We start from the raw sequence: 13347 nt of genomic DNA on the forward strand, positions 1-13347 counted from the left end.
CCTGATCTCAGCTGGGGTCTCACTGTAATGTCAGGGTCAAAGAATAATCAATCCCTGCCTCCCATCATGCACTGGGCTTTAGTGCTGTCCATGGACCTACTGGGAAGTGCACCAGAGACCAGCCCCAGCCCAGCCTGGCTGCTCTGACGGGTCAAGGCTGAGAACAAAGTGCATTAACTCAATCCCAAGTGGGGAGCCCACAGCACTCACTGTGGGCACTGGAAACGTCTCTCTCGTGCCTGCAGGAGAACTCGCAGCGGGTCTGGGGGGCAGTGCCAGACCCATGGGAGGGGAAGAGTGCAGCAGAGAAGGGCACTGTCTGCCTAGTTCCAGCAGGGGGTGCTGTCCCCAGGGTGGCATTTGAAATGGTTCCACTTTCGCCCTTACCTTCCTCGTCTCCACATCGAAGGGCTCCGGGGTGGGGGTCTTGGCTTTCTGGGGGTCCTCCTGAGGCTGGGAGAGTGCACGCGGGAGCAGCTGGGGCCTGGTGGCAGCGAAGTTCATCAGGGGATAGATCCCATTCCTGCCACAGAGACACTGTCAGGCGGAACCAGCCATGCCCAGGCCCAGCTAGCAAGGGGCGAGGGAAGGGTCATGGCCCGGGGGAGCTGTGCTCCAGGAGGAGGAGAAGCCGGGCCCTGTTGATGTGGGGGAGGCAGCAGGGCACAAGCCCTTCCCCCCCACTCCAGACATGGCTGCCTTGGGGGCCCACGTGGTTCAGGGGCTGTGAACAGAACGGCCCCCACGGGGAGGGGGACAAATCAGGAACTGACTCAGAAACCACTCAGCAGAAAGGAAACATTTCTGCAAAAGCTTCCCTGCAGTGTTCGTGACACTGGCAGCTCCACGCAGCCCAGGGACGAGGCATTGTCTGGCATCCAGTGGTCAGGACTGAACGAAACCAGCCACCCCACTGGTGCTTGCACTAGAGAGCCTTAGCTCAGGTCTCTGGACAGGCTGAGGCCCTGTCTGTCCGAGCCTCACTGGCAGCATGTTATCCACGCATGGAGCTTCTGAACAGGCCTGGCTGAGGGATCCGTGGGACACCACCCAACCCCGGCTCACCTGACATCCTCCAGGAACTTGTCAAGCTCCAGGAAGGAGACTTCTGAGTATCTGGAAAAGAAACAGGAGGGAAGAGGTTAATGGGGACAGCAGGGCAAGGAGGGGCGGAGAGAGGGGCTGGGGGAGAGGTGGGGCAGTGACACTAGGAGCACCAAGCCATCTTTGCTGGGCGTGGAGGTTGCATGGTTTCCTGCCCATCCACACTCCCTGCTGGGGCTGCCCCAAGATTCCCCTCCCCAGGGGTCTCACCTCCACTGCACTGCGGGACGTCCCTCTCGCCGGATCTCCGCCATCACCATGTTCAGGTCCAGCTCCTTCGTCTTCTCCTCCACCACGTTCTCCGGCATCAGGTCTACAGCAAAGCCAAGAGAAGAACCTGTCAGCTGGGAGCTCTGCACAAACTCTCCCCACAGGCAGGGGCCTGAGCCTCCCCTTTCCCCGAGGAGGGCCCAGAGAGCCTCTCCCATGCCCTCAGCTGCGCTGGGGCAGGGATTTGGGCGGCTGCCTCTGGTGCAGCCCTGCTCAAGGCTCAGTCTAGTGCCAGGGTGCTGTGGCTAAGTGTCCCCGTTCCCCGTCCCCACTCACTCACACTGGTTGTTGATGAAGCAGTGCGCTGCCAGCAGTTTGAGGGAGTGGACCTCAAAGAGCACCTGGTGGAAGAGCAGATTATGGGCTGTTGGCCGCTTGTCCGGGTTGAGGAGCAGGCACCCCAGAATGAAGTCCTGAGAGGCAAAAGGGGGGGGGGCATGAGCCTGCGGCAATGCAGAGACCTCCCCCCCTGCAGCCCCACCACAGCGCCCGTCCCCTCCTCACGCCCAGGAGAGGCAATGAGTGCCCGTACTCTGAGGGCTCCAGTAGCCTTGTGCCAATGGGCAGCGTCACCAGAGGGCACTGCAGGGTGCACAGACTTTGGTGCAATGATCGTGGAATTCGTGGTACCCTTTTAGGGGACAATGTTCCTGGGGGTCCTGTTGCAGCATGAGGCTGGGCTACCAGGAGCGCTGGCTCCTAACGCGGCTGAGCAATGTGAGGGTGGAGGATGCAGGGGAAATTCAGCGGGGGGGGGGGGGACGTCTAACAGCCCGTCAGAATCAGCACCTGAGAGCCCTTCCTCTGCGCTCACAGGCTAGGAGGCATCCAGGGGCTGGGGCGAGAGGAGTCAAGACACACAGCCAGACGGGGGAGCTGGAAATGCTTAATGACGGCCTGCAGAGGGGAACTGCTGGACGCGTGCCCTTTTCGGCTCCTCAGTGGAAAAGAATGGCTGGGGAGGCGCTCTGTGACCTCTCTGCTCTGCTTCTCTCTAGTACCCCTCCCCCCAAAAGGTTTGCTGCTTTATCACCATAGAGGAGTCAGGAATGACAGGTCCTGCCTCCCCTGTTTGCTGGAGGACTTCTGGGAAGAGCAGGAGGCAGGAGCAGGAGCTCTCAGCCCTCAGTGAGGGAGCATCTGAATCGCTAACAAAGAGCTTTGGATTTAACAGGGGTCAATAAAAGCCAACCAAAAGCACAACCTTAAACGGCCTGGCTGTCCTTCCCCCCAGTTCCTCTGGCTCCTCGCCCTTGGGAAGAGTGAAGTCACAGTCCCACCAGCTCCAAAGTCAGACAGGTCAAATTCCAAGCAGGAAAACCAAGCATACGGAGCACCCCCTTCACAGCCCCTTTCTCCATTAAAAGGGCATAAGCCCCAGGTGTTTGTGGCCTTTTCCGGGTCACCTTTAAGGACAGAACAACAGGGCGTGTGCTGTGCCCTGACTTGGACACAGGGATTTAAGGCCTGTCCCCACCCTGTAAACACTCAGGGGAAAGGCTGGGAGCCCATTACAACTGCACAGGTGCTGCTGCTGTGTCCCGGGGGACTTCTTACTCTGGAATGTTCCAGGATTTTCCTTCCACTCCATCCCTGCTAGTACAGAGCAGCCACCTTTGAGCGGGGGCTGCCATTCCACTAGCATAGGGGAAACCCAGCAAAAGTCATAGAGCTCCGAGCCGGAAAAACCCCAATAGATGTCTGAGGGATCCAGGCAGGGACATGAGAAGGGCCATGCTGGGTTAGACAAATAGTCCACCTAGCCCAGTATCCTGTCTCTGATAATGGCTGGTGCTAGATGCTTCTGGCAGTTGGAGGTTTAGGGACACCCAGAGCATGGGGTTGCGTCCCTGCCCATCCTGGCTAATAGCCATTGATGGACCTACCCGTCATGAACTTATCCTGTTCTTTTTTGAACCCTGGTATTGTCTCGGCCTTCACAACATCCTCTGGCAAGGAGTTCCACAGCTTGACTGTGTGAAGAAATACTTCCTTTTGTTTGTTTTAAACCTGCTGCCTGTTAATTTCCATTGGATGACCCCTGGTTCTTGTGTTATGTGAAGGGATAAATAATACTTCCTTATTCATTTTCTCTACAGCATTCATGGTTTATAGAACTCTATCATATCCCCTGTTAATTGTCTCATTTTTAAAATGGAAGTCCCAGTCTCTCTCCTTCTGTAGAAGTTGTTGTTTCATACCCCTAATCATTTTCATTGTCCTTCTCTGCATTTTTTCCCATTCCAATATATCTTTCTTGAGATGGGGCAACCAGAACTGCATGCAATATTGAAGATGTGGGCATACCATGGATTTATATAGTGGCATTATGATATTTTCTGTCTTATTATCTATCCCTTTCCTAATGATTCCCAACACTCTTTTCACTTTTTTGACTGCCGCTGCACATTGAGTGGATGATTTCAGAGAGCTATCCACACTGACTCCAAGTTCTTTTTCTTGAGTGATAACAGCTAAATTAGACCCCATCATTTTGTATGTATAGTTGGGATTATTGTTTCCAGTGTGCATTACTTTGCACCTATCAACATTGAATTTCATCTGCCATTTTGTTGCCCAGTCCCTGAGTATCCCTTTTGTGAGATCCCTTTGTAACTCTTCACAGTCAGCTTTGGACTTAACTATCTTGAGTAGTTTTGTATCATCTGCAAATTTTGCCACTTCATTATTCACCCCCTTTTTCCAGATCATTTATGAATATGTTGAACAGCACCGGTCCCAGTACAGATCCTTGGGGCACCCTGCTATTTACTTCTCTCCATTTTGAAAACTAACCATTCCTACCCTGTTTCCTATCTTTCAACCTATTACTGATCCATGAGAGGACCTTCCCTCTTATCCCATGACTCCTTGCTTTGCTTAGGAGCCTTTGGTGAGGGACCTTGTCAAAGGCTTTCTGAAAGTCCAAGTACACTATATCCACTGGATTCCCCTTGTCCACATGTGTGTTGAAACCCTCACAGAATTCTAATAAATTTGTGAGGCATGATTTCCCTTTACAAAAGCCGTGTTGACTCTTCCCCAACATATTGTGTTTATCTACATGTCTAATAATTTTGTTCTTTACAATAGTTTCAAGCAGTTTACCTGGTACTGAAGTTAGGCTTACTGGTCTCTCATTCCCAGGAGCCTTTTTAAAAAAATTGGCATTACATTAGCTACTCTCCAGTCATCTGGTACAGAGGCTGATTTAAGTGATAGGTTTCACACCACAGTTAGTAAGTTCTGCATTTTCATATTAGAGCACCTTTAGCTCCTCAATTGTCCAGTGGCTCAACCGACTGTTAGGCAGGCTTCCTGCTTCTGATGTATTTAAAAAAAAATTGCTGTTAGTTTTTGTGTCCTTAGCTAGTTGCTCTTCAAATTCTTTCTTGGCCTGCCTTATTATACTTGACTTGACAGAGTTTCTGCTCCTTTCTATTTTCCTCACTAGGATTTGACTTACAATTTTTAAAGGATGACTTTTTGCCTCTAACTGCCTCTTTTACTCTGCTGTTTAGCTATGGTGGCATTTTTCGGTCCTCTTACTGTTTTTATTTGGGGTACAGATTTAGTTTGAGCTTCTATTATGTGTTTTAAATAATCTCCATGCAGTTTGCAGGCATTTCACCCTTGTGACTCTTCCTTTTAATTTCCAGGTAACTAGCCTCCTCATTTTTGTGAAGTTCTCCTTTGTGAAGTTAATGCTACTGTAGTGGGTTTCTTTGGCATTTCCCCCACCCCCCAAGGATGTTAAATTTAATTATGTTATGGTTGCTATTACCAAGCAGTTCAGCTGCATTCACCTCTTGGACCAGATCTTTGATCTATTTAGGATTAAATCAAGAATTGCCTCTCCCCTTGTGGATTCCAGGACAAGTTGCTTCAAGAAGTAGTCATTTATGCTGTCTAGAAATTTTATTTTTGCATCCCATCCTGAGGCGACATGTACCCAATCAATTTGAGGGTAATTTATTATTATTATTATTGTTATTGCATTTTCTCCCTTGGTAGCCTTTCTGATCTCCCTGAGCATTTCACAATCACCCTCACCATCCTGGCCACGTGATCAGTAGTATATTCCTTCTGCTATACTCTTATTATTCAAACATGGAATTTCTATCCATAGAGATTCTATGGTACAGTTTGATTCATTAAAGATTTTTACTAATTTGACTCCATGCTTTCTTTCACATATAGTGCAATGCCTCCACCAGCGCAACCTACTCTGTCATTCCTGTACATTTTGTACCCTGGTATTACCGCGCTCAGCTGGAGTATTGTGTCCAGTTCTGGGCACCACATTTCAGGAAAGATGTGGCCAAATTGGAGAAAGTCCAGAGAAGAGCAACAAAAATGATCAGTGGGCTAGAAAACATGACCTCTGAGGGAAGAGTGAAAAAATTGGGTTTGTTTAGTCTGGAGAAGAGAAGACCGAGAGGGGACATGATAACAGTTTTCAAGTACATAAAAGGTTGGTATACAGAGGAGGGAGAAAAAATTGTTCTCCTTAACCTCCGAGGATAGGACAAGAAGCAATGGGCTTAAATTGCAGCAAGGGTGGTTTAGGTTGAACATTAGGAAAAACTTCCTATCAGGGTAGTTAAGCATTGGAATAAATTGCCCAGGGAGGTTATGGAATCTCCATCATGGGAGGTTTTAAAAGCAGGTTAGACAAACACCTTGCAGGGATGGTCTAGATAATACTTAATCCTGCCATGAGTGTGGGGGACTGGACTGGAAGACCCCATTGATTATCCTCATTCCACCCAGTTTCTGCAATGGCTTTTATATTAATATTCTCATTTAATGCTAGTCACTTTAGTTCACCTATCTTAGTATTTAGACTTCTAGCATTTATATATTTTGTCAATATTCATGTGTTACATTTAAATGGGACACTTGTATGTTTGACTGTTCCTCACTAGCTCCTTCCTGGACTTTACTAACTTCTTTCCTATACTCTTTACTAGGATACAGAGTTTCCCCTTTGATAAACTCATCCCTAAAAGATGTCTCTGCTCGAACTGCGTGCTCCTCTGCACCTGCCAGCTTTCCTCCTGTCCTTAATTTAAAACATCCTCTACAACCTTTTTAATTTTACGTGCCAGCAATCTGGTTCCATTTTGGTTTACGTAGAGCCCATCCTTCCTGTATAGGCTCCTCCTTTCCCAAAACATTCCCCAGTTCCTAATGAACCTAAAACCCTCCTCCCTGCACCAATGTCTCATCCGCACATTGAGACCCAGTAGTTCTGCCTGTCTAATGGCCCTGTGCGTGGAACTGGAAACATTTCAGGTCCTGGACTTTAATCTCTTACTTATCAGCCTAAAGTTGGTCTCCAGCATCTCTCTCCTAGCCTCCAGACCTGCCCCATAGAGCTTGGGGACTCTAGATATAATCTCCCTCCATTCAGAGGGTTGGGCTGGAGGGAGATTGGGCCAATGGGGGGACCTGGAGCCCCATGGACCCTGAGAAGGAGACTGGAGTGGGGATTGGGAGCCCCGTAGTTCCCGAGACGGAGATTAGGACTGCGAGGGCATGGGGGGGATTCTGAAGCCCTGCAGAGCCTGAGAAGGAAATTGAGATGGGGGGAGCCCCAAGCCCGAAAACAGGTGACTTGAGGGAGCCCTGAGCCCATCAGCAGGTGGGGCATTGTGGCTAGGCCTCTTTGCAATGTCCTTGGTGTTTCCTGGCGGGGCTCGGTCCGCCTCACTCACCCGCATGTTGGGATCATCCAAGGAGTGCCTTGCCCGAGCAATCGCCTCCTCGGAGACTCGGCTGTCCCCATTGGACTGGATCTCCAGCACCGCCATCTGCAGGGGAGATCAGAACTTAGCCCCAGCCAGGCTGGCCAAGCCGCAGCCCCTCTGCTCTCATTAGGGAGCTCCTACTCAGACATTCCCTGGGCAGGGGGACACTGCTCTGGTGCCCCTCTGGTGGGACGGGAACAGGTGTCAGGCCAGGCCAGTGACGGTCTCTCAGGCCGGACGTCTGGGTTCCCCCTAGCTCCACACAAGCTGTAGTCATAATGAACAGGTTGGATTATGAACAGGAGGCTGCCAGGCAACTCTCCAACACCACATTCTACAGGTCACTGTCCTCCGATCCCACTGAGGAATACCAAAAGAAACTACACCATCCGCTCCAGAAACTCCCTGCTACAGCACGGGAACAAATCTACACAGACACACCCCTATAGCCCCAACCAGGGGTATTCTATCTGCTACCCAAGATCCATAAACCTGGAAACCCTGGACGCCCCATCATCTCAGGTATTGGCACTCTTACAGCAGGATTATCTATTTGGACTCTCTCCTCAGACCCTATGCTACCAGCACTCCCAGCTATCTTCGAGACACCACCGACTTCCTGAGGAAACTACAATGCATTGGTGATCTTCCTGAAAACACCATCCTGGACACCATGGATGTAGAAGCTCTTTACACCAATATTCCACACGAGGATGGACTACAAGCTGTCAGGAACAGTATCCCTGATGAGGCCACGGCACACCCGGTGGCTGAGCTTTATGACTATGTCCTCACCCACAACCATTTCAGATTTGGGAACAACTTATACCTTCAAGTCAGTGGCACTGCTATGGGTACCCGCATGGCCCCACACTATGCCAACATTTTTTTGGCTGACTTAGAACAACGCTTCCTCAGCTCTCGTTCCCTAGCGCCCTTCCTCTACTTCCGCTACATTGATGACATCTTCATCATATGGACTCACGGGAAGGAGGCCCTTGAAGAATTCCACCTGGATTTCAACAGTTTCCACCCCACCATCAACCTCAGCCTGGATCAGTCTACACAAGAGATCCACTTCCTGGACACTACAGTGCAAATAAGTGATGGTCACAAAAACACCACCCTATACCGGAAACCTGCTGACCGCTATACTTACCTACATGCCTCCAGCTTCCATCCAGGACACATCACACAATCCATTGTCTACAGCCAAGCCCTAAGATACAACCGAATTTGCTCCAACCCCTCAGACAGAGACCTACAAGATCTTTATCAACCATTCTTAAAACTACAATACCCACCTGGGGAAGTGAGGAAAAAATTGACAGAGCGGGACGGGTACCCAGAAGTCACCTACTACAGGACAGGCCCAACAAGATAAAAAACAGAACACCACTGGCCATCACATACAGCCCCCAGCTAAAACCTCTCCAGCACATCATCAATGATCTACAACCTATTCTGGAAAACGATCCCTCACTCTCAGAGACCTTGGGAGACAGGCCAGTCCTCGCTTACAGACAACCCCCCAACCTGAAGCAAATACTCACCAGCAACCACACACCACACCACAGAAACACTAACCCAGGACCCAATCCCTTTAACAAACCCCGTTGCCTACTCTGTCCTCATATCTATTCCAGCGACACCATCAGTGGACCCAACTACACCAGCCACACCATCAGGGGCTCATTCACCTGCACATCTACTAATGTGATATATGTCATCATATGCCAGCAATGCCCCTCTGCCATGTACATTGGCCAAACCGGTCAGTCTTTACGTAAAAGAATAAATGGACACAAATCAGACATCAGGAACGGTAACATACAAAGCCAGTAGGAGAACACTTCAATCTCCCTGGACATTCAATAACAGATTTTAAAATAGCCATCCTTCAACAAAAAACTTCAAAAACAGACTTCAAAGAGAAATTGCAGAGCTACAATTCATTTGCAAACCTAACACCATTAATTTGGGCTTGACTAGGGACTGGGAGTGGCTGGCTCACTACAAAAGCAATTTTCCCTCTCTTGGTGTTGACACCTCCTCATCAATTATTGGGAGTGGACCACATCCACCCTGATTGAATTGGCCTTGTCAACACTGGTTCTCCACTTATAGGGTAACTCCCTTCTCTTCATGAGTCAGTATATTTATGTCTGCATCTGTAATTCTCACTCCATGCATCTGAAGAAGTGGGTTTTTTACCCACGAAAGCTTATGCCCAAATAAATCTGTTAGTCTTTAAGGTGCCACCAGACTCCTTGTTGTTTTTGTGGATGCAGACTAACACGGCTACCCCCGATACTATTTCCACTCAGGGCTCCAGGGCCTCTCTCCACCCCATTGTGGGGAGGATGAAGCACTCGATCCTGAAGCTGGCTTGTGGGTCCTGCCCAGAGGGACTGGTGTCAGGGGGTGGGGCTGCAGTGGGAGGGACTGGCAGCCCTGCTCCCTGGGGCCCCGAGCTCACCAGTACAGGCAGCAGTGGATAGCCACTCCCTGGATACATCCCCTGGGGAGGGTAGCAGTGCAAGTCCCCCTTGTGAGCAGCTTCTCCCACTGGCCAAGGGAAACCTCACACCCATGTGTGTAACAGGCCCTGAGGGGTAAGACCAGTATCAGCCGTGCCCTCGGGCCAGAAAGGGCCTCAGCAGGAGGCGGGTTCAGTCTGGACAGAGGTGGCTGAGGGAGGCATCTCACTCTGGGAAGGGGAGTCATAAGTGGGTGGGGCCAGTTCTCCCGCTGCTCCCCAAGGAGGGTAGCCGGGGCAGCAAGAAATGGTCACCCCAGGAGCAGAGCCTCCGTCACAGCAATGGGGGACGGCAGGTCCGCAGAGCCTTCGTCGGAGAAGAGAGGGCCTAGAGCTGCCCTCACAGGGGCAAGTGGAGGGCACCCAGACTCCATTCGGCAGGGAGCTCCTTGGCTGAGCTGAGATCCCCTTGCTCCTGCAGGGTCAGGGGAATGAATTCACCCTGCCCCAAGCCCCAAGGGAGACAACCCTTCGGGGAGTTCCTGGGATCTGTACTGGGGTCTCCTGGCTCCTACCTCCAGGGCGCACATTCCAAAGGAGAAAATGTCCACAGCTGTCCCGTCAGCTACATCTGCAAAACCAAACCAGACTGGTGTTCCAATCCACCACCACTTCTAGGAACACCCCAATACACACCTGCCCTATGCCACACACATACACATACCCCCCTCTGCCCCATGCATCACCATGCCCCCCGCACCTTCCCCATTTCCCCCTCCCCCATGAATCTGCCCCATGGCCCCCTTTTCCGCCCTACACACCTGCCCCATGCCCCTCCCCAATACCTACTCCATGCCACCCCTCTGCCCTCCCACTGCAGAGGGGATCTGAACTTACGGCCATACTCCGGGGGGAAGAAATGCAAGTTGCGCTGCTCCTCTCTCTCAATCCTGATGGGGCTTCGGAGATCGTCAGGGATGGCTGCGTGAGGGGGACAGAGCATTCAGAGTCAGAAACCCCCTAACCCACAGCTTGTCCCCCAGACTGTGTTCAAAGACCTAGATCCAGGGAGAGAACAGGAGACTGCAGGGGTCTCTGCATTTGCTTCTAACTACAGCCTGCCCAGCTCCCAGGCAGTCAGAGCCCCCACGGCTCCTGCTCCCTTAGAGAGATTCCTCTCCTGTATCCGCAGGGGCAGAAAGGTCCCTGACAGGAAAACCAACTCTCACAGGGAAGAAGATCTTCCCCAAAGGCCTTCAGAGAGCTCCCTCCACACACAGTATCAGCACAGGCCCCTAGTGTCTGTTGTGCTTAATGGACCTAAACACTTAACCCCAATTGTAAGATCAAATGCAAAAGGTATGTGCCAGTTCATAAAATGTCACAATAACCCACTGTGACATTCTATCCCCTGGGGGAGCGTGCTGTCACCCCCATATTCCTCATTTTCATATAATCCTGATCTTACGTATAAAACATGCCTTGTAAGGTATCAGGGGAAAGATTATGATCTGCTGAAAGTCAGTTCTCTATCCATATATGTATATCATTCATGCAGATGAGAATTGTGTTGTATGGTTGTCACTAAAACATGCTGTAAGTTGGGGGAATCATCCAGATATTAGCTCCCCAGAGGCAACTGCAAGGAAAGTAACCAACGCCCAGGCAGGGTGTCAAACAGCCCATCAGCAGCCATTGTCCAGCAAAAAGCGACAAAGAGTCCTGTGGCACCTTATAGACTAACAGACGTATTGGTGCATAAGCTTTCGTGGGTGAATACTACTTCGTCAGATGCATGTAGTGGAAGTTTCCAGAGGCAGGTATAAATATGTAGGCAAGAATCAGTCTAGAGATAACGAGGTTAGTTCAATCAGGGAGGATGAGGCCCTCTTCTAGCAGTTGAAGTGTGAACACCAAGGGAGGAGAAACTGCTTTTGTAGTTGTCTAGCCATTCAGTCTTTGTTTAATCCTGAGCTGATGGTGTCAAATTTGCAAATGAACTGAAGCTCAGCAGTTTCTCTTTCCTGAAGTTTTTTTGCTGCAGGATGGCTACCTTTAAATTTGCTATTGTGTGTCCAGGGAGATTGAAGTGTTCTCCTACAGGTACATAGCAGAGGGGCATTGCTGGCACATGATGGCGTATATTACATTGGTGGACATGCAGGTGAATGAACCGGTGATGTTGTAGCTGATCTGGTTAGGTCCTGTGATGGTGTCGCTGGTGTAGATATGTGGGCAGAGTTGGCATCGAGGTTTGTTGCATGGATTGGTTCCTGAGTAAGAGTTGTTATGGTGCGGTGTGTGGTTGCTGGTGAGAATATGCTTAAGGTTGGCGGGTTGTCTGTGGGCGAGGACTGGCCTGCCTCCCAAGGTCTGTGAAAGCGAGGGATCGTTGTCCAGGATGGGTTGTAGATCACTGATGATGCGTTGGAGAGGTTTAAGCTGAGGATTGTAGGTGATGGCCAGTGGAGTTCTGTTGGTTTCTTTCTTGGGCTTGTCTTGCAGTAGGAGGCTTCTGGGTACACGTCTGGCTCTGTTGATATGTTTCCTTATTTCCTCCTGCGGGTATCGCAATTTTGAGAATGCTTGGTGAAGATCTTGTAGGTGTTGGTCTCTGTCTGAGGGGTTGGAGCAAATGCAGTTGTACCTCAGCGCTTGGCTGTAGACGATGGATCGTGTGGTATGTCCAGGATGGAAGCTGGAGGCATGAAGGTAGGCATAGTGGTCGGTGGGTTTTCGGTATAGGGTGGTGTTAATGTGACCATCACTTATTTGTACCGTGGTGTCTAGGAAGTGGACCTCCCGTGTAGATTGGTCCAGGCTGAGGTTGATGGTGGGGGGTGGACGCTGTTGTCCAGCAAGGGAACTACAATGCAATGACTCACCTGCATGAGGCCACAACAGGGAAATTGCTCAACCTTGCTTGGAGAGACTCAGCCTATGTCGACACTAGAAACTTCAAAGCACTGCCACGGGAGTGCCAGGGGGGTGATTTTTCACCCCCCTGAGCCACCAAGTTAGAGCGCTATAAAATGTAAGTGTAGACAAGCCCTAAGTAATGCTCACCTGACTTTGAGGGTGGGGGGACAAAGCCAAGAGGGAAGAAAGGACACGATAAAAGGGAGAGACGTTTGCCATGCTCTATCTCTCTCTTCCACCTAAATCTACAGACACCACAGCAAGCGACTGAAGTGCTGATCAAAGGGGAGAGCCTGGCTGAAGGGCAACCAGACAGCCTGTGGTGAGAAGCATCTAAGTTTGTAAGGACATTGAAAGTGTTACGATCAGCTTAGAATGCGTTTTGCTTTTATTTCATTTGACCAAATCTGACTTGTTATGCTTTGACTTATAATCACTTAAAATCTATCTTTGTAGTTAATAAATGTGTTTGTTTATTCTACCTGAAGCAGTGCGTTTGGTTTGAAGTGTGTCAGAGACTCCCCTTGGGTAACAAGCCTGGTACACATCAATTTCTTTGTTAAATTGACAAACTCATATAAGCTTGCAGCATCCAGTGGGCATAACTGGACACTGCAAGACGGAGGTTCCTAGGGTTGTGTCTGGGACCGGAGATATTGGCTAGTGTCATTTGGTTGCACAATCCAAGGAGCAGCTTACATGCCAGAGGCTGTGCGTGACCAGCCCAGGAGTGGGGGTTCTCACAGCAGAGCAGGGTAAGGCTGGCTCCCAGAGTCAAGGATTGGAATGACCTAGCAGATCACCAGTCCAGATAACACCAGA

The 13347-nt window shown here is 50.3% G+C and overlaps 1 protein-coding gene across 1 annotated transcript; it reads right to left on the bottom strand.

Annotated features, from left to right (window-relative positions):
• Window positions 1-387: 387 nt before the first annotated feature.
• LOC112124567 (nuclear receptor-binding protein 2-like) lies at window positions 388-11091 on the bottom strand (the record flags this gene model as incomplete). Its single annotated transcript, XM_026662632.1, has 7 exons — window positions 10504-11091; window positions 10182-10237; window positions 7095-7190; window positions 1655-1787; window positions 1315-1417; window positions 1066-1116; window positions 388-523 (listed from the first exon to the last, which is right to left on the bottom strand). Coding segments are annotated over exons 1-7 (681 nt in total), but the record flags the coding sequence as incomplete, so codon positions are not given.
• Between the last annotated feature and the right edge of the window lie 2256 nt (window positions 11092-13347).

The sequence above is a fragment of the Terrapene carolina genome, unplaced genomic scaffold (genome assembly GCF_002925995.2).
Source record: "Terrapene carolina triunguis isolate 2854851 unplaced genomic scaffold, T_m_triunguis-2.0 Scaffold28906, whole genome shotgun sequence".
In the NCBI taxonomy this organism is placed as follows: domain Eukaryota; kingdom Metazoa; phylum Chordata; order Testudines; family Emydidae; genus Terrapene; species Terrapene triunguis.